The 22,149-nt window shown below is 40.7% G+C and overlaps 1 protein-coding gene and 1 non-coding gene across 3 annotated transcripts in view; one reads left to right on the plus strand and one right to left on the minus strand.

Annotated features, from left to right (window-relative positions):
* The window catches only part of LOC124621852 (cytoplasmic FMR1-interacting protein), a 150,150-nt gene that overhangs the window by 10,202 nt on the left and 117,799 nt on the right, over positions 1 to 22,149 (minus strand). For both annotated transcript variants that reach the window (XM_047147300.1, XM_047147299.1), the window contains 2 exons: positions 11,056 to 11,259; positions 10,879 to 10,973 (listed from right to left, as the gene is read on the minus strand). In XM_047147300.1, coding sequence (XP_047003256.1) covers positions 10,879 to 10,973; positions 11,056 to 11,259 — 299 coding nt within the window. The remainder of the gene's footprint in view (positions 1 to 10,878; positions 10,974 to 11,055; positions 11,260 to 22,149) is intronic.
* Positions 10,531 to 10,605, plus strand: Trnal-caa. The gene has a single exon. It is a non-coding gene; the product is annotated as a tRNA-Leu (tRNA).

Here is a 22,149-nt window from a genome sequence, read left to right on the forward strand (position 1 = left end):
GTATGAGTGGGGTGACACGAAAGGATAGACTAAGGAATGAGTACATCAGGGGAACAGTGAAAGTGGGGCCCATAGGGAAGAAGATCCAAGAAAGTAGGCGAAGATGGTATGGACATGTGCAGAGAAGAGGGGAGTACTACGTGGGGAGAGGAGTTGAAGACCTAGAAATCAAGGAGAAGAGGAAAACTGAAACCGAGATGGAAAGACAAGGTAGCAGGGGGCCTATGGGAGACAGGATGGCTCAGAGAAGAAGTACTGGATAGGCATTTATGGAAGAGAAGGATTCAGCAAAGCAATGCCGAGCCCACATGACATGGGAAAAGGCTGAGATGGTGATGAGATGATGATGATGATGATGATGATTTGCAAATGAAAGTGTTTGGTGACTTCCAACAAACTTTACACATAATTCCAAATTTTTCTTACTAGCGCCCCCCCCCCTCCCACCCACCCACATAATAACATAATAATGAAAGAAAAAGTTAATTGCTTACTACATTTTCGATGTTCACATCTGGTACAAGGCTTTAATTTATTACTTCTTTATTATTAACTCTATTTGCAGAGATTTCACGAACAGTATCAGTGTATACCATTGAATACAAAATTATAATGTTGCACGAAATATAGTTCATGAGATATGATGTCATAAATATTGAGATGCATGAAAAAACTGAGCACATATTACCCAGACTATAGTGTCAATTCAAGTGAAGTGATCCAATAAAAATTAGGTGGATTGCTTGACCATAATTAATTTTTTTGTGTGTGTGATTACCCTATAATTGAGCACAGTTAAAAAAAAAAAACCTCACAACGTTAATGAATGGCAGCTATTTTTATTTGCAAGCACATAATGACTTTTCAATTTAGAGATATTAGCATTAATTTGAATCTCTCTGCACTGGGTTAAGTCACAACACTGCAACTGACATGATCATTTATCACCCAAACTACCCTACAGTCAAATATAACCAGTCAAAATGATCTCCAAAGTTTGGTATTGAAAACTTAGAAAATCCACTTTTTAGACCCAAAAACAACAACTGAGGAGTGATTTATCATAGTGTATTTTTTTCTCTAGTTAGATATAATAAACTACTAGCCTTATATAGAGCAAGAACACTGACAAATGGTCCCTTAATTTTTTATAAATTTTCGAAATTTGAAAATATTTGTTTTTCGTAAAGTTAGCAGGAAGTTATCTGTGGTGAGACTGAATATATAAATTTGATGTTTGCACATTTTGTACACATATATGATGGCAAAGTTCTGCAAAAATTTCAGCATTGAAATTTGACTGAACCAATGATATGAATTTTTGAAAAATGAAGAAATAAATCACATTAAACTACAATTGATCATATGGCTCTTGCCTAATTCATGTGTGATGCTGGTTAGAAGTAACCAATTATTATTGAAGTTAAGGCACTGAATTATATGCAAAAACTCATAAAATTACTCAACTCAACATTTATATTATCCTGACAAATTTAAAATAAATATTTTCAATTAACATACTTTTGAGATGCAGTGCTTCCTAATTCAAGTTGTGATTGTTAAGAACACTCATTTCTTCAGACAGCTTTAGTGATATAGAACAAGATCTCCCTGTTACTGTGATAAGTTCAAGCACTGAAAGCTTCCTTAATATGTTTTTCATTGGTATCCAAACTTTGCCACTAATAGATTTCCTGAATGAAGTTCTTGGGTCAGCAGGATGGTAAAAATCCACAAAAACATCATTGATTTCCAAACTTATTTTTTCAACCTGTGCAAGCCACCATTGTCCATCATACCACTCATGCCACTATGTCATTCAATGTTAAAGGCAGAGATGTAATTTTACTGACAGAGTGATCCTTGTAAATTTTGGTTTCTGACGTTACATATCATCAAACTAAGTTTTCTGCAATGCCAAGGATTTTGTGGAATTGCTTTGCTCCTTTTATTGTTATACAGTTTTTAAATCTGGCCTAAAAAAGTGTTGTTTTGATATTAAGAACTACCTCTTCTTTCTTGATGAGAAAATAGGTGATGCTTTCAATATTATTCTTGCAAAAGGCATCCATGTCCTCTACTGGAAGAACTTTGTCTAGTGTCTTTCTTTGTAGGCCAGCTTCACTCACTTCATGTTTTGTTGTACCTCCTAAACCATCACATGCATTTTTACCAGGGCAAGAGCCAAAAAAGTGCCATTCAGCCTCCAACCCGAAATCTACTTTCCAGTTGCAAAGATTTGAAAATTTTTTTGTTCTTGTACTGACTACCACTTCCATTTGAAAAGTACATGAGCTTCTCAACCTTGGGCAACTTTTCTGTTATGTAATTTGTTACACACTTTTGAAATACACGGTCAGCTGAAGCGTTGTGCTCCAAGTAGTCGCTTAGAGTGCAAATTGAAGAACTGCCAATTCGTGTTTCTCATTTTTGAAGTGCAGAAAAAATGGATGCACTGTTGCCTGGTCATTGACCCAAGCTTGCTTTGGATTTTAGAAACATAGTGGGGACTTTTGAGATTTTCTAAGTTATCAATTAAAGATTCAAAGTTCTCTCCCAAGATTCAACCAGTAATCATTTTGGCCCTGTTTGTTGTGACCCACTGTTTGAAGGTAACATTGTCAGGCATTTCCTCCTCAGATTTGTTAAACAATTCAAGAATGATTTCTTTACCACGGCATTCATCATGCAAACTCATCATGCAGTCATAATTCTTGGTGTTACAGACCATTAAATCTAGTAACTCTTTGTAGTTAACATCATTGAGTTCGCACCCACAGTCATCAGTTTGACATTTTGATGACATAAATGAACAAATATGGGGTGTGTTCCTGGGTAGCCAGCCAAAATACATCACTTAGTGTGAAGGTCACAAAATTTTATCTCCCAGTTTTGCATTCAGGATGAGCATTTTTGAAAGCTACGCAAAGTTCATTTAATTTTACAGCACTAGTCGTTTCTGCTTTTTATAACAAATCATCTGCTATCTTTGCTACGTGGGCACATTCTACTGTTTTCACTGTCTTCAAAAAACTGCCGGACCTTTTCAACTGTTTCTTCACTTACACCTACTCCTTTCTTCTTTCCTAAAACTGATAGAATGCCCCTAATTTTCATGTTAGTCTAACCAAACAATCACAAACATTGAACTCGTGAACTATTTTTTCACTTGACAAAGAGTCATGGAACAAACTTACAATTTTAACTTTTTCCTCTTCAGGTGTCACTGAACACTTACTTTTTAATTTCTCAAGTGAGCTCACGTATTCAGTGTTGGATGATTCTGGAAGTAGGTTTTCTTCCTTTTAGAAATACTGTTGGTATCCGCATTATTAAAGCACGATTCTAAATCTTTTCTAATTTTGTCCGAAATTCGTTGTTCCTTGCTTACTATAGCTGCTTTTGTTTTTCTTTGAAGCAGGTGATACCTCTAAATTAGAACATGCAGAATGCAATTTGCTAATAGTTTCCTCATTAGGAATACAAATTTCATTTACAAGGTTACAGTATTCTGGTCCTGGAGTCATGATAAATATTTTTGAGTAACAGAATGAGATTTTCACTCTGCAGTGGAGTGTGCGATGATATGAAACTTCCTGACAGATTAAAACTGTGTGCCGGACTGAGACTCCAACTCGGGACCTTTGCCTTTCGTGGGCAAGTGCTCTACCAACTGAGCTACCCAAGCACGAATCACGCCCCGTCCTCACAGCTTTACTTCTGCCAGTACCTCGCCTCTCTGCCAGGAAGTTTCATATCAGCGCACACTCCGCTGCAGAGTGAAAATCTCATTCTGGAAACATCCCCTAGGCTGTGGCTAAGCCATGTCTCCACAATATTTTTGAGTAACAGTTTCCAGGAATCACATTAAGTTTCCCACGGGAAGCTGTTTTACTCAGATCTAACAAGGACAAATGTTCATGTTATATTTCCCTCAAACCTTTAATAACTGGCTTTTTATGAACTTTGAGTGGATCAGAGTTTTTCTTTTCCAAAAATGTGACTGTACTTCAGAATATATACACTCCTGGAAATGGAAAAAAGAACACATTGACACCGGTGTGTCAGACCCACCATACTTGCTCCGGACACTGCGAGAGGGCTGTACAAGCAATGATCACACGCATGGCACAGCGGACACACCAGGAACCGCGGTGTTGGCCGTCGAATGGCGCTAGCTGCGCAGCATTTGTGCACCGCCGCCGTCAGTGTCAGCCAGTTTGCCGTGGCATACGGAGCTCCATCGCAGTCTTTAACACTGGTAGCACGCCGCGACAGCGTGGACGTGAACCGTATGTGTAGTTGACGGACTTTGAGCGAGGGCGTATAGTGGGCATGCGGGAGGCCGGGTGGACGTACCGCCGAATTGCTCAACACGTGGGGCGTGAGGTCTCCACAGTACATCGATGTTGTCGCCAGTGGTCGGCGGAAGGTGCACGTGCCCGTCGACCTGGGACCGGACCGCAGCGACGCACGGATGCACGCCAAGACCATAGGATCCTACGCAGTGCCGTAGGGGACCGCACCGCCACTTCCCAGCAAATTAGGGACACTGTTGCTCCTGGGGTATCGGCGAGGACCATTCGCAACCGTCTCCATGAAGCTGGGCTACGGTCCCGCACACCGTTAAGTCCGTCTTCCGCTCACGCCCCAACATCGTGCAGCCCGCCTCCAGTGGTGTCGCGACAGGCGTGAATGGAGGGGCGAATGGAGACGTGTTGTCTTCAGCGATGAGAGTCGCTTCTGCCATGGTGCCAATGATGGTCGTATGCGTGTTTGGCGCCGTGCAGGTGAGCGCCACAATCAGGACTGCATACGACCGATGCACACAGGGCCAACACCTGGCATCATGGTGTGGGGAGCGATCTTCTACACTGGCCGTACACCACTGGTGATCGTCGAGGGGACACTGAATAGTGCACGGTACATCCAAACCGTCATCGAACCCATCGTTCTACCATTCCTAGACCGGCAAGGGAACTTGCTGTTCCAACAGGACAATGCACGTCCGCATGTATCCCGTGCCACCCAACGTGCTCTAGAAGGTGTAAGTCAACTACCCTGGCCAGCAAGATCTCCGGATCTGTCCCCCATTGAGCATGTTTGGGACTGGATGAAGCGTCGTCTCACGCGGTCTGCACGTCCAGCACGAACGCTGGTCCAACTGAGGTGCCAGGTGGAAATGGCATGGCAAGCCGTTCCACAGGACTACATCCAGCATCTCTACGATCGTCTCCATGGGAGAATAGCAGCCTGCATTGCTGCGAAAGGTGGATATACACTGTACTAGTGCCGACATTGTGCATGCTCTGTTGCCTGTGTCTATGTGCCTGTGGTTCTGTCAGTGTGATCATGTGATGTATCTGACCCCAGGAATGTGTCAATAAAGTGTCCCCTTCCTGGGACAATGAATTCACGGTGTTCTTATTTCAATTTCCAGGAGTATATTTTCTCATAATGCATACAGATGATACAGAAGATTCTTCTCATAATTTAAACAAAGCTTGCCTATCTTCATCAAAGTCATTAACATTTTTTAAGTTTTTTGAAACTGAACCATAAACTGTTTTGTGACACACTTCACTTACTACATGTCCAATACAGCACTGTTCATCCATTTTGTTGCATCCAAATTAGCCTTTCAAATTTATTTATTATTAAATTTTAAAATTTTTTAGATAATTAAAAATTACACTTAAGACAAAATCACATAAAATATTTTACACTCTCAACTAAGTATTTACTTCCACTGTAACAGAGGTTTCTGAACAGACTGACTACACCAGTGCCATACCCAGCAAATGTAGTGGGGGTACACAGCACATGAACAGACTCGTCCCTGACTACTGGGCTCCAGTGCAGACTTGTAACTCTGTACACTGAGCTGCTGTACACCCTTGTCTTGACGACTAAACTCATGCACAAAACTGTAGCCACCTCAACAACAGAGAAATTTCACGTGTTTATTATTTCACTTTGCTCATTTTGAACATGTAGTAATGTGCTACTTAACTGAGAATAGACCTAGAGGTAAATGGAAATTTTTTGAAACGTAGAACTAAAGAAATGCTCCTATTGTTTAATATTTTATTATTAAAACAAATAATACTAACAAAAGTAGGATGATAGTGTTATCCAAATATAGGTCACAACTAAATTTTATTACAATGAAACAATAAACTATTTAAACAGGCAACAACCATAAGATCAGTTGCTGTGTAATGTCAATTATTTCAATTCAGTCCCACCAGAGATTGTTGTTGTTGTTGTGCTCTTCAGTCCTGAGACTGGTTTGATGCAGCTCTCCATGCTACTCTATCCTGTGCGAGGTTCTTCATCTCCCAGTACCTACTGCAACCTACATCCTTCTGAATCTGCTTAGTGTATTCATCTCTTGGTCTCCCTCTACGATTTTTACCCTCCACGCTGCCCTCCAATGCTAAATTTGTGATCCCTTGATGCCTCAGAACATGTCCTACCAACCGGTCCCTTCTTCTCGTCAAGTTGTGCCACAAACTTCTCTTCTCCCCAATTCTATTCAATACCTCCTCATTAGTTACGTGGTCTACCCACCTAATCTTCAACATTCTTCTGTAGCACCACATTTCAAAAGCTTCTATTCTCTTCCTGTCCAAACTATTTATTGTCCATGTTTCATTTCCATACATGGCTACACTCCATACAAATACTTTCAGAAACGACTTCCTCACACTTAAATCTATACTCGATGTTAACAAATTTACCTTTTTCAGAAACGCTTTCCTTGCCATTGCCAGTCTACATTTTATATCCTCTCTACTTCGACCATCATCAGTTATTTTGCTCCCCAAATAACAAAACTCCTTTACCACTTTAAGTGTCTCATTTCCTAATCTAATTCCCTCAGCATTACCCGACTTAATTCGACTACATTCCATTATCCTTGTTTTGCTTTTGTTGATGTTCATCTTATATCCTCCTTTCGAGACACTGTCCATTCCGTTCAACTGCTCTTCCAAGTCCTTTGCTGTCTCTAACAGAATTCAATGTCATCGGCGAACCTCAAAGTTTTTATTTCTTCTCTATGGATTTTAATACCTACTCCGAATTTTTCTTTTGTTTCCTTTACTGCTTGCTCAATATACAGATTGAATAACATTGGGGATAGGCTACAACCCTGTCTCACTCCCTTCCCAACCACTGCTTCCCTTTCATGCCCCTCGACTCTTATAACTGCCATCTGCTTTCTGTACAAATTGTAAATAGCCTTTCGCTCCCTGTATTTCACCCCTGCCACCTTTAGAATCTGAAAGAGAGTATTCCACTCAACATTGTCAAAAGCTATCTCTAAGTCTACAAATGCTAGAAACGTAGCTTTGCCTTTCCTTAATCTTTCTTCTAGGATAAGTCGTAAGGTCAGTATTGCCTCACGTGTTCCAATATTTCTACGGAATCCAAACTGATCTTCCCCGAGGTCAGCTTCAACCAGTTTTTCCATTCATCTGTAAAGAATTCGCGTTAGTATTTTGCAGCCATGACTTATTAAACTGATAGTTCAGTAATTTTCACATCTGTCACCTGCTTTCTTTGGGATTGGAATTATTATATTCTTCTCGAAGTCTGAGGGTAGTTCGCCTTTCTCATACATCTTGCTCACCAGATGGTAGAGTTTTGTTAGGACTGGCTCTCCTAAGGCTGTCAGTAGTTCTAATGGAATGTTGTCTACTCCGGGGGCCTTGTTTCCGCTCAGGTCTTTCAGTGCTCTGTCAAACTCTTCACGCAGTATCGTATCTCCCATTTCATCTTCATCTACATTCTCTTCCATTTCTATAATATTGTCCTCAAGTACATCGCCCTTGTATAGACCCTCTATATATTCCTTCCACCTTTCTGCTTTCCCTTCTTTGCTTAGAACTGGGTTTCCGTATGAGCTCTTGATATTCATACAAATGGTTCTCTTTTCTCCAAAGGTCTCTTTAATTTTCCTGTAGGCTGTATCTATCTTACCCCTAGTGAGACAAGCCTCTACATCCTTACGTTTGTCCTCTAGCCATCCCTGCTTAGCCATTTTGCACTTCCTGTCAATCTCATTTTTGAGACGTTTGTATTCCTTTTTGCCTGATTCATTTAATGCGTTTTTATGTTTCCTCCTTTCATCAATTAAATTCAATATTTCTTGTGTTACCCAAGGATTTCTACTAGCCCTCGTCTTTTTACCTACTTGATCCTCTGCTGCCTTCACTACTTCATCCCTCGGAGCTACCCATTCTTCTTCTACTGTACTTCTTTCCCCCACTGCTGTCAATTGTTTCCTTATGCTCTCCCTGAAACTCTGCACAACCTCTGGTTTAGTCAGTTTATCCAGGTCCCATCTCCTTAAATTCCCACCTTTTTGCAGTTTCTTCAATTTTAATCTGCAGTCTAAACCAATAGATTGTGGTCAGAGTCCACATCTGCCCCTGGAAATGTCTTACAATTTAAAACCTGGTTCCTAAATCTCTGTCTTACCATTATATGATCTATCTTATGCCTTTTACTATCTCCGGGATTCTTCCATGTATACAACCTTCTTTTATGATTCTTGAACCAAGTGTTAGCTATGATTAAGTTGTGCTCTGTGCAAAATTCTAACAGACGGCTTCCTCTTTCATTTCTTACCCCCAATCCATATTCACCTACTATGTTTCCTTCTCTCCCTTTTCCTACACTCGAATTCCAGTCACCCATGACTATTACATTTTCGTCTCCCTTCACTATCTGAATAATTTCTTTTATCTCATCATACATTTCATCAATTTCTTCATCATCTGCAGAGCTAGTTGGCATATAAACTTGTACTACTGTAGCAGGCATGGGCTTCGTGTCTACCTTGGCCACAATAAAGCATTCACTATGCTGTTTGTAATAGCTTACCCGCACTCCTATTTTTTTATTCATTATTAAACCGACTCCTGCATTACCCCTATTTGATTTTGTATTTATAACCCTTTATTCACCTGACCAAAGTCTTGTTCCTCCTGCCACCGAACTTCACTAATTCCCACTATATCTAACTTTAACCTATCCATTTCCCTTTTTAAATTTTCTAACCTACCTGCTCGATTAAGGGATCTGACATTCCACGCTCCGATCCGTAGAACGCCAGTTTTCTTTCTCCTGATAACGACGTCCTCTTGAGTAGTCCCTGCCCGGAGATCCGAACGGGGGACTATTTTACCTCCGGAATATTTTACCCAAGAGGACGCCATCATCATTTAACCATACAGTAAAGCTGCATACCCTTGGGAAAAATTACGGCTGTAGTTTCCCCTTGCTTTCAGCTGTCCGCAGTACCAGCACAGCAAGGCCGTTTTGGTTATTCTTACACGGCCAGATCAGTCAATCATCCAGACTGTTGCCCCTGCAACTACTGAAAAGGCTGCTGCCCCTCTTCAGGAACCACACGTTTGTCTGGCCTCTCAACAGATACCCCTCCGTTGTGGTTGCACCTACGGTACGGCCATCTGTATCGCTGAGGCATGCAAGCCTCCCCACCAGCGGCAAGGTCCATGGTTCATGGGAGGGGTGGGGGGTCACCAGAGTTAACTAGCCCCAAACTTTACAAACAATAAAAATAGTCAAACTTCAAAAAATTATAAAAAATTAAGGAGACTTTTTCAGTGTTCTTGCTCAATATAAGGCTAGTAGTTTAATTATATCTAACTAAAGTAAAAAAATACACTCAGATAATTCACTACTTTGTTGTTATTTGTGGGTCTAAAATGTGGATTTTCTTTGTTTTCAATAGCAAACTTTGGAGGTAATTTTGACTGGTTATTTTGGGTAATAATCAGTGTTGTAGAGGAGACTTTTCTAAAAACAATCATGTCAATTGCGATGTTGTGGCTTAACCCAGTGTACAGATATTCACATTAACACTGACATCTCCAAACTGAAAAACCATAGTGCATTTACAAATAAAAATGGCCGCCCTTCAGTAACTGTGCAAGGCAAATTTTTTTTCAGAACTGTTTTGAACTTCCCAATTATAAGTTAATCATATGTAAAAAAAATCAAAATATTTAAAAATGGTCAAGCAACCCTCATTGGATCACTTCATATGGAATGACCCTATACTCATTAGCCTAAGAGTGAATCATATGAAACTAAAAACCAGCATACAAATTAGAGTTTTGCATCTTCATCCATAAAGGTTTTAGCTGCTTAACAACAACCAATAACTCATTTTTAAAGAAGGATTTTTGAAGTTATTTCATAAATAGGAGTTTGATTGAAACTTCCTGGCAGATTAAAACTGTGTGCCCGACTGAGACTCGAACTCGGGACCTTTGCCTTTCGCGGGCAAGTGCTCTACCAACTGAGCTACCGAAGCACGACTCACGCCCGGTACTCACAGCCTTACTTCTGCCAGTACCTCGTCTCCTACCTTCCAAACTTTACAGAAGCTCTCCTGCGAACCTTGCAGAACTAGCACTCCTGAAAGAAAGGATATTGCGGAGACATGGCTTAGCCACAGCCAGAAGTAAGGCTGTGAGTACCAGGCGTGAGTCGTGCTTCGGTAGCTCAGTTGGTAGAGCACTTGCCCGCAAAAGGCAAAGGTCCCGAGTTCGAGTCTCGGTCGGGCACACAGTTTTAATCTGCCAGGAAGTTTCATATCAGCGCACACTCCGCTGCAGAGTGAAAATCTCATTCAGGAGTTTGATTCTTTAAAGAATTGGGACTGGGGCATTGTTGTTACTGGTACACTAATCTGGTAAAGGTTCAGTCTCACACTATAACAACTTTAATAACACTGATAACCCAAAACAGGAAAAAATGTAAGTTTTGGTTAAATCTTTTGCTTCTGCATGTTACTTAGGGCAATAATATTAACTCTGTTACAAGAGATCAATAAATTACCTTTGGTGTTCCCAGTTTTTCTACTGAAGGTACTATCTGAAGTGAAGCATACTTTGCTTCCAGTCTCTTCTGCTTAGTTTCTGGCTTTTCACCATCTGTACAAAAAAAGTTTCAAGATATCCTTTAAGCTGCAGATTTAACATAAAACAAGAATAATAGGTCATTAAGGTGCGTTACCCTTGCAATAAGGCCGAGGCAAAATATTTTGGAATGTTGCAGCATGTAAAAGATCACAGACTTCTTCTTGTGAGAGTGCTTGTTCCATCAGTAAACAGAACAGAATAGTATTTCCAAATTCCCTAAAGCTATGGAACATTTCTGTTCTTGCATCTGGATATTGCACAATATCATTCAACTGTGCATGATAGTAGCCAAGGACACCTAAAACAACAACAACAATAATAATAATAAAAGATCAGACAGTCCAAATAAGAACACTGTAGGTAACACACACACACACACACACACACACACACACACACACAAGATGCACTATGAAGGAATTATCTTAATGGGATGGCAAAAGGTAGATGTAACATACATGACAGAGAAACAAATTACTACACTTTCATAAAAATTGAATGATTTATTTAGGAGAAAGAACAAAAAGGCACTGGTCCACCTCTGGCCCTTATGCAAGCAGTTATTCAACTTGATATTAATTGATAGAGTTGTAAAATATCCTCCTGAGGGATATCAATCAAAATGCTGTCCAACTGGCACATTAGATCATCAAAATCTAGAACTGGTTGGAGAGCCCAGCCCATAATGCTCAATTCCAGGCCGGGCTCATCACTGAAGATAATACTGTTCCAGACGACGAGATTCAAGGTCTAATGATCAGTGAAGACGTGTCTGGAGACACCCCAGTCAGCAATGAGATACCAACCTGACTGTCGCCCACCATACAGACAAACCACCAGCAATGGTGGTCTGGGACGCCATTTCATTTCATAGCAGGAGCCGTTTGGTTGTCATCCATAGTACCCTTACAACACAGCAGTACCTCGATGATATCCTAGGTCCTGTTTTGTTGCCCTTCATGGCAAGACATTCTGGGCTTACTGTTCAGCAAGATAGTGCCCTTCCACATATGATGAGAGTTTCTACTGCTTTTCTTTGTGCTTGCCAAACCCTACCTTGGCCAGCATGGCCACCAAATCTCTCCCCAATTGAAAATTTTTGTAGCATTATGGGCAGGGCCCTTCCACATATGATGAGAGTTTCTACTGCTTTTCTTTGTGCTTGCCAAACCCTACCTTGGCCAGCATGGCCACCAAATCTCTCCCCAATTGAAAATTTTTGAAGCATTATGGGCAGGGCCTTCCAAACAGCTCAGGATTTTTACGATCGAATGAGGAAATTAGACAGAATTTGGCATGATATCCCCCAGGAAGACATCCAACGTATCTATCAATCAATGCCAAGCTAAATAACTGCTTGCGTAAGGGCCACAGGTGTACCAACACATTATTGACTTGCCGAATTTGTGAAGCTCTTTCTCTTGAATAAAACATCCAATTTTCCTAAACTGCAATTAATTGTTTGTCTGTACATGTATGTCACATCTTCTGATTTCACATAATTCCTTCACGGTGCATCTGCAATGCAAGTCTCTATGACTCTGAAATATGAGAGCTTTACTTCACTTTTCATATCTTGTTACACAGGGTGTTTCACATATGATGCAAGCACTGCCTCTGGATTCACACAGCAACCAATACCTGAGGTAAGCTCTGTTCATTTGTAATGCTGCAGTCTGTGCTTGGGCTCTTGAGACATGGGGAATCAGTTTTAACACAACCAGACAAGTCAGAGCAGCCTTGGGAGGAGCTCTTTGATAACTGTTGCTTCATTTAACAGTTCACATTAATGTGTCATTAACATCTGCCCACAAGCTGGGTACAAATGCAAATGCGACCTTACAAAGCAATGATAGTTCACTGACTGATCAATTAAGATACTCTTGCTCAATGTCACTCTTGTGACTGTCTACTACAATTTGTGCATAATTGCGAGGTTACTGGGGTAAATGAACTTGGAACACAATCAACGTTGGAATTAGCCTATAATTAAAAACACTGTAATACTGTCACTGCCACATTGTCCTGCAGGAAATTAGTTGTTAGTTCTCTGAAAAAAGATTGCAGTATTTTGTTCATATACCCTTCAGAAGTTCTGTTTTCTTGGAAAAAGATCGGTCAAGTTGTGTGTTGCTCTAAATGCATACCATGGTCCTGTTTTCACGTACTGCAGGAGTTCTTGCTGTATCTGATGAGAATTTTCATAATTCCAGTGTCAACTCTTCTGTGATTTCACATATCCTGGCAAACACATCACATATCCTGGCAAACCCAGCCATGCTTCATCTTCTCCATCATGCACAGATAGCAACAGCCAATTGTAGTACTGGCACAAGAAGTGGACGCAGTTTCATTACTTCGTAAAGTTTCAGTTAGCTTTTGTGCACAGCTAGTTGACCAGATACTATTGGCATATCGGTATGAAGTGCTAAATGCTGCAACAATTTTCTTGAAACTCCTCAGACAGCCTCCTAGGACTCGTCTAGTTTGGCTAAGACCAATAAACCAACTGCCTAAGACTGAGGAACGATCCACAATGCTGCTGGTGATTGGAACGTGGCCCTCTGAAATGGTTGCCATAACTCCAGGCATAACTTGTATATGAAAAAGAGGAATGTAACTTGTATATGAAATAGAGGAATGGGAAGGAAATAAAAGCATGCGTGGGAAACTAGTGACTCCCAGCTGCACAGGGCAGTGTGAAAATGCAATAGCAAAAGTTGATAATTCATGCAGGACTGGGACTCGAACCCAGATTTACTAGTTTTTATGAGCGTCGCCTTAACCACTTCGGTCAGCTGGACACGGCCCTGACCAACTCAAATTTCCAACTTATCACATGCTGCAATGCAGTGTCTCTCGTCCATTAATCCTCTGCTCCCAATTCCCGTAGGAGTTCGGATGATTTTAGTGCATCTGCACTGAAGCAAATATCATGGAGCCAGCAGACAGAACAGACACTACCTCTATATACACACATTTCTGTGATAGTGTGATGGACTCATGACCTTTGCTTAAATGTGGATGGACTAAAATCGTTCAAACTCCTATGGGAATCGATAATTTGTGAGTATGGGGTAAATGGACGAGGAATGCTGCATTGCAACATGTGGTAAGCTGCAAATTTGGATTGGTCAGGGGCTGTGTCTGGATGGCAAAAGCAGTTAAGCCAACAGCTCATGAAAAGCAGTAAACACAGATTCAAATCCCAGTCTGGCACAAATTTTCAACTTACGTCACTGCATTTCCACAATGCCCTGAGTAGCTGGAAGTCACTACATTCCCACACAGTACTATATTTTGGGTAACCCTGTGCATTAAAAGCCAAGCCAAGAGTAAGGCTGTCATAATAATCTGAAGTTTCAGTTCATGCAGCTCACTGTTAAAGTGTCTTGGAATCATAACTCTGCTATGATTTCACATCTGTTGCCTTGTGGGAATTGTAGTTAACACTATGGACTCATACAAAAGAAGTGTCACATTAACTGAATGAAGGCTGGACACAAACCACTTTTTACTTGGGTAACTCTTCCTTAACCACTGAGAAGAAAGGACTGTACTATTTTTGAAGTTTTAATTTTAATGGGCTTTCAACTGAAATGGAACTTTGAGCAAGATACACTATATTTTAAAATCTATATTAATGAAAGACTTCCTTGTAGCATATTCCTTCTGTACGGAAATTCCTGACAGCTGTTTAGAGTAAAACCAGCCACAGTGTGCCAAACTTCACACGTGTTCAGTGTGTGTGGGCCCAGACCCGGCTCGTCACTCAGTCCTTCTCGGAGGTACCAGGAACAGGGCGACATTCCATTGAGTATTGCAGTGTGCCATTTTTCGGTCAGCAAACGCTGAGTTTGGCAGAATCATGCTGTCAGCACTGTTTAACCTCTGCAATTTGTGGTATGAAGAATATTCACGGGTCCCGTGACTGTTTGCACAAAAGAGGCATTGTAGCTATCTATCATCACAACTTTAACCTCTGCAATTTGTTTGTTGTATGAAGAACATTCATGAATCTGTTTGCACAAAAGTCTATCGTCACAACTTTAATGAATGGAAATGACAGAAGAGAGGAATGAGAATTCTCAATTCGCATAATACCAGGTACTGCTTATTTGCTATGCAACATTACAGAATGATGTAGAAGTTGACGATGAAAGAGCAGAAAATTACAATGATTGACAGACAGGATTCATTGTTCTGTACGTAAAAAAGCACTTTGTGATAAATTTGGAAGCCTGGAGTATGTGTAGAAATTAGTCATATGAACAGTAAAATATCTGAAGTCGCACGCGTTATTCCATTGTCAGTCGCAACTGTTTTTGATGGAACTGAACGAAGAATAGGGAGACTTCACATATTGTTACAAATTATGTTGGTTAAGTCAAGGGCCATGGCTGGAATGATTTTTCAATTTATAACTCACTATTGTTGAATTTATGAAGGAAAAAGGAGTGCAGGAATGAAAATTAGAACACATGGAATGGATTGCAGACTTTGCATTTTAAGTAGACTTGACTGTACACTGCCCACAGTGAGACATTGCAAGGTAACTTATTTTCTGATTTGATGGGGATGTATTAAAAAGAAAATAGCATAGTAGAATGGACACATTCTGACGAAGACAGTCCACTTCCCTAGGTTCACTGCCGTTAAAGAAAATGCAAGGTTTGAAGAATTCATTGTGACCTTGAAAAAATTATGAGGACAGTTTTATAAAGATTTTGAGTACAGTGTCAGTCTTACATCTGTTTCTGTGCTGTTTTTGAGACCATTTGCCATTTCAGTTGAGAGGCCGTCGTGCCTGGGCCGACGTAGCAGATTGACTTGCAAGGTAACTCCAGTTTTACTGACAAATCTTTTTATGTTAAAACTGTCCAGTACATTTACTTTACTTTCCTCAGGTGGAGTTTCCAAGTCTCCATAATGAAGTAGCAAAAGTGCTACAATATTTTGATCGACACATTTGGGTGAAAGATCTTTTTTTAATTATGAAACTAAATACGTCATAATTACATGACAACTTGCGTGTGAATCTCTGTGAAATTGTCTGCACCTGTCCATATGCCGACAGTCTGTACCAGATAAAAATTATATTATGTCTCCAGTGCACCAAAAATAATTAAATAATACTGAAAATTTGTTTTGTTTGTGATCTATGTTGGTGATAAATTCGAAATATAAAACCATAACATAGGCAGTGCGGCTACACTGCCATTTAAATGTAGCGCATTCACAGTTTTTCCCTCTTCCTCTTCTTGCGCTCAGATACTGTTGTGTGGTGGTGGGGGAAACATGAAGTGAGTTGGAGTGCTTGGGCACTGGGGCCCGGGCAGGGCCCGCAAGCCGAAATCTTGGTTGCCCCTAGTTTATAGCCCTGAATGTTATTATTTATCACACACACTTAAGCAAAGATTTTCCGGCCCGTTTTGAAATTCTTGTAGACTTATTTCTTGAATTTTAAAATTTTCTATCAGTTTTCTGTAGATTACGTCTTTAGATGATTCGTGTCCAAGTACTTTGGCTTGCATGGCACCATAGAACCTGATGAACTAAAAACAAAACTAGTGATGCTTTTGATGTTAAACTTAAAAAGTTTTTTTTTAAGGACATATCTGCCATTGACTGTAGAATTGGGATTGAGTCAAATGCTTTTTAGAAATCAAAAAAATACTACATCTACCTGACTGCCTTGATCCAAAGCTTTCAGTATGTCATGTGAGAAAAATACAAGTTGGGTTGCACAAGACTGATGTTGATGGAATCTGTGCTGGTTGGCACTAAGGTCATTTTGTTCAAGATACCTCAAAATGTTTGAGCTCAGAATTTATTCTAATATTCTACAAAAAATCAGTGTCAAGGATATTGGACAGTAGTTTAGTGGATCACTTCTTCTAACCTTCTTGTAGATAGAAGTGGCACGCTTTTTTCCAAAAACTGGGCATGTTTTTTTGTATGAGAGATCTACAACAGATTAATGTTAGAAGAGAGTCCACAAATTCAGCATAGAATTCCAGGCATTCCATTGGGCTCTGGAGTTTTAACAATTCAGTCGTTTCTCAACATCACAGACACTAATACTTATTTCTTTCTTTTTCCAGTGGTATGACAATTAAACTGGGGCAATCCTCCTGGGTTTTTCTTTGAAAAGGAACATTTGAAAACAAAGTTAAGCACTTCAGCTTTTACTTTGCTGCTCACAATTTCAGTTCCTGTCATTCGCTAGGGACTGGATACTAACTTTGGTCCTACTAACACACTTTATATACAACCAAAATTTCTTTGGGTTTTTCAAAAGATCATTTGACAATATTCTGCTACGGTAGTCACTGAAGGCATCATGCATTGCTCTCTTGACAACCAAACGTGCTTCATTCAGCATGTCTCTATCTTTAGTCCTACACTTTGTTTTCCACCTATCATGCAGTTGTCTCTGTTTCTTCAGATGTTTCTTTACAGTGACCATGGAGGTTCTCTGGGCACAGATCTATCCAGTGCAAGGTGACCTACTTTTAAACTTGAGCCGAGCCGTAATTCATCTACATGCTCCTGACCTGTGCTGAAAGTTTCAAGTTCCTCCTTTAGAAAGACACTACTGATTTTTTATCTAGTTTACTGAACACAGATATCTTTCTGCTTGCTTTATTTGTCCTTTGTACTTTGGAAATCATTGCCACCACAGTTGCATCATGGTTGTTGATACCAGTTTTGACGTGGACATTCTCAAAGAGGTCAAGTCTGTTTGTTTCCGCTACATCAAATATACTTACATCATGAGTGGGGCTCCTAACTATCTGTTCTAGGTAGTTTTCAGAGAAGTTATTTAGTAATGTTTCACAGAATATCTTATCATGCCCAACACTAACGAAACTGTAATTTTTCCAGTTGTTGTACGATTAAAGTTTCTGCCAATGAATACAGTATAATTGGGAACTTACATACAAATGGATTGAGTTTTTCTCTAAAGTTTTAAGTTACATCAGGAGATGAGTTTGGTGGGTGACAGAAGGATCTGGATATCATATTAATGTCCAACCCTGATACTGAGTCTTGTCCAAACGATCTTACATGCAGCTTCAATTTCTATCTCCAAGGATTTGAGTTTCGAGTCGACAAATACACCACCTCAGCTTCCCATTTGCATATACTTTCAATATAAACTTCAATTATCCCCAAAAATCTCACTGCTATCAATTTCAGGTTTCAACCAACTTTCTGTACCTAATATTACGTCAGCTGCTTTTCATGAACACTTTGAACTCTGGCACTTTGTTGTGAATGCTTTGGCAGTTTACCATTAGGATTTTAATACTCTCACCTGTGGGAGGCAATGTTACACTGATACTTCTGGGTTTCCTACAGCAATAAATATCTGGATTGGATGGAGAGTCATATAATCTAAAAAAAACCTACCTGAGTAGCAGGCTCTGATATGTAGTGCACACCTGACTTATTTAGGGGGACGCTACAGTTCTCAGCCCTATGGCGCAACTCCAGGAAGTTGCAGCCTAAATTGTCACAGAACTTTCGAATCTCTGGTTCAGTCCTTCCACTCGGGTCAGAAACAAAGGGCCACAATCAGTTCTGGGGACAATGTTGCAAATTGGGAGCTTCGTTGAAACTCCATGCACAAGGTTAGTCTTCTAAACCTTCTCTGTCAATTGCTGGAATGACCCGAGTATGACCTAAGAGCCCAAACAGACATCATGTGTTCCAATGTGTGCCACAATCTGCAGTAGGTTGCAACCTATTCCCTTAATGGCTGCTCTAATATACCTCTTCAACATATTGAATGAGACCCCCAAGCATACACACTGAGTGCACCTGGTGTCCTTTCCTGTCCCTTGCTGCCATTTCCCTAAGAGGTACCATCATTTGCCGTATGTATGAACTGCCGGCAATTAAGAGATCCTTGCCCTTTGCGGTTTGACTCCTCTTGAAACCAGACAAAACAAGTTTCCCCGAAACAGATGAAATGAGTCCCACTGGCTCAGTTTTAGTTTCAGTGAGAGATAGCACTTCAAATCTGTTGGTTGGGGGATACAACAGCCCGAGTCCTCCTTAGTCCCTGTCCACCCCATACAGGACACCTAGATCTACCATTGACCCACCCCTCATAGTCAAGTTGACGAGTAATGTTAGATCCTGTACTTTCTGCAGAGAAGACAGTAAGCACAGGAGATGATAGTATTGAGGTACCTCTCGTACTGGTATCACAGATACACAACTCTTAGGAGCTCTTCCAACACACAGATTCACAGCAGCTGCCACTTGTTTGACAGTAGTCGGAGCCATTTCCAGTTGCTTGTGAATGTCAACCAACTCACCCAGTGTTTGAGAACAGCATTCACAGTGGAGCTGCATTTTGGCTGGTGCAATGTATTATAAGGCAGTGAATAAATAACTAAAAAGTTGCGAATTTCCTGTAAGAACTGAAGCAAACTTCATCAGAATTATTTTCGTAGCACGGAGGAAGACTTGCGAGTGCGTACGCGCGGCCACTATCATTGAGCACAACATAAAACCACTCTCATGGTGGGAGAGAAGCTCTCTTTTCTGTCCCACTCTAAGAGAGCAATGTGTATTACTGGTTAATCACAGCAGGTTGCTAATGTTATAAATTTTTCCTTGGTTAGACCTCAGAAGGTTTAACACAATTGGCTAAAGAGAATATGGTGTTGGCAGAACCAGCAGGGTTTTGAGAAGCAGAGCACATGGATACTAAGCCTTAGATCTCCAGAAAAGTAGTAGTTCATTTTAGATCTGTTTAGGAGGAGTTGCTTTGTCTCGGACAATGCCCTGGGCTGAAATTATAACTTTTAGCTATCACTGTAGTTATCTTCTGCACCCAAGATTTAGAATGATGACAAGCAAGACCTGCATTTGCATGGGTCTTTGTACGGGGACTGCAGAGACGTTTGTTACAAGTTAGGGCTTTGCTTTTGTAAATTAATTCACGCAGTCAGCTAGTTACACACTGCAAGTGCTTAGCAAGGGAACTGTTGCTTGCATCTACATTTTTGGTTCTGCTCTTTAATCTGAGTTAGGTAGTAGCTTATGACCCTGCAGCAAAGCCCACTGATTCAATAGTGAGTTGACACAGCTTCTAATAAAAAGCGACTTAACTTTGATTTCCAGTGTCCTTTTTAAATTCATACTGTAAATTATTTGCATGTTTCCACATTTTAACAAATTTCTAGTGCATATTTCTATCATCTTTAGTGTGGATAGGAACTGTGATTACTTAATTCTGATGAGAGCTGAGTTGATGACTGTTTGGTCACAGCCCCAGTCGGTGCTGGCTTTAATCACGCAGCTTGAGGCTGTTGCCAATGGGCGTCATTGTGTGGGGCTGAATGTGGGTGAGGAATATCCAGCACTATCACCTGTTGCCCAATCGATCCACTACTATGGCCACCCTGGTTACTGCCCACATTGAGATTGAACCCTCATCTCTGGTCGAGTGGGAACTCGGTTCCAACGTAAGGCAGGCAGCAAAAGACTTTCCAGGGGGCCGATTGGAGGGCCTCCATGATTTTCTGTGAAACAGGTTTCAGTTGATATCTGCGTCTGATAAAGATCTTCAGCCAGATGCAGTCACTTGCCCTGTTTGAGGGGAAGTCTTGGCCTGCAAGATCTGGGGAGTTACAGAGAGTGGGATTACTGGTAGTTGGGAGCTCCAATATTAGGCTTGTAATAGGGCCTCTTGGGGATATGACTGCCGAGGAGTGGAAGAAGTCCATTGTACATTCCATGTGCGTACCAGACGGAGTCATCCCAGATGTGGAACAGGTGGTTCCAAATGCCATGAAGAGCAAAGGGTGCAGCCAACTGCACATGTGTGCTGCTTTGAATCAGAATAGATTCTCTCTGGCTTCAGGTGGTTAGCTGAAGTGGTAAAAACTGCCAGTCTTGCTTGTGAGATGAAGGCAGAGCTCACCATCTGTTACATCACTGACTGGACCAACTGCAGACCTTTGGTACAGAGCCAAGAGGAGGGTCTGAAGCAGGTGCCCAGATGATTCTGTTACCATGTAGGCTACAGATCCCTCCACTTCTGCCATATGGTGATGGGGTTTCAGGTTCCGCTTAATAGATCAGGGATCCATTAAACACAGGAGGTGGCTACCATTACACCCAGGAGTTGGCTACATGGGTACCAGGCCCTCATCGAAGGGACTGAGCAGATTTTAGGTTAGTGCATCTCAGGAAATTACAGAAAGGGCATTAGTGTAGAAGGGCGCACAGCAAAAACAGGATGAGCATAACGTAGCAGCAGTCAGTGTTATAGTAGTAAACTGTCAAAACTGTGTTGGGAAAAAACTAGCTCCAAGTGCTAATAGAAAACACTGCAGCTCATATCACCATGGGTACTGAACGCTGGCTGAATCCAGAGATAAGTTCTGCGGAAATTTTTACAAAGCATCTAATGGATTTCAGAAATGACAGATTAAATATAGTTGGTGTTGGCATGTTTGCTGCTGTCACAAGTAGTTTATTTGTCATAAAATTGACATCCTGTGAGTTAGTACAGGTAGAGGTTAAACTTGATAACCTGAATAAATTAATAATTGGTTCCTTTTACTAAACACTAGACTCAGGTGAACAGTTCAAAGAAAACTTTAGCCCAGTTTCAAATAAGTACCCCACTCATACAATTATAATTGGTAGTGACATCAATGTCTCCTCAACATGTAGGCAAAATTACATCTTCAAAGGTGGTGGTAAGCATAAAATATCACCCAAAATTTTACTGAATGCTTTCTCTGCAAATTACTTTGAGCAATTAGTTCAGGAGCCCACTCAAAGTGCGAATGGTTGCCGAAACAACAAATAAGACTGGGCAAATATAAAGCTCATGACGGATACACAGAATCGGAGGCTAAGATAGTTCTGTGACCATGTAGCCTGCAGATTCCTCGACTTGCACTATAGGGTCACCAGGTCATCGTAACAAGACTGAATATTGTAACACCCAACTCAAAATATGTCTATCTAAAAAGGTAGATAAAAATTCACTTAATGTGTTCATATGGGAGCTACTGAGAAATGTAAAGCAAATACATTAATAAGGGATTGTGTTGATCCCCCATGGTACACAAAACAGGTGAGAACATTGTTGTGGAAACGCCAAAAAGGCATGCCAAATTTAAAAGAAGACAAAATCTCCAAGATTGGCAATGTT

The sequence above is a fragment of the Schistocerca americana genome, chromosome 7 (assembly GCF_021461395.2).
Source record: "Schistocerca americana isolate TAMUIC-IGC-003095 chromosome 7, iqSchAmer2.1, whole genome shotgun sequence".
NCBI classification, from domain to species: Eukaryota; Metazoa; Arthropoda; class Insecta; order Orthoptera; family Acrididae; genus Schistocerca; species Schistocerca americana.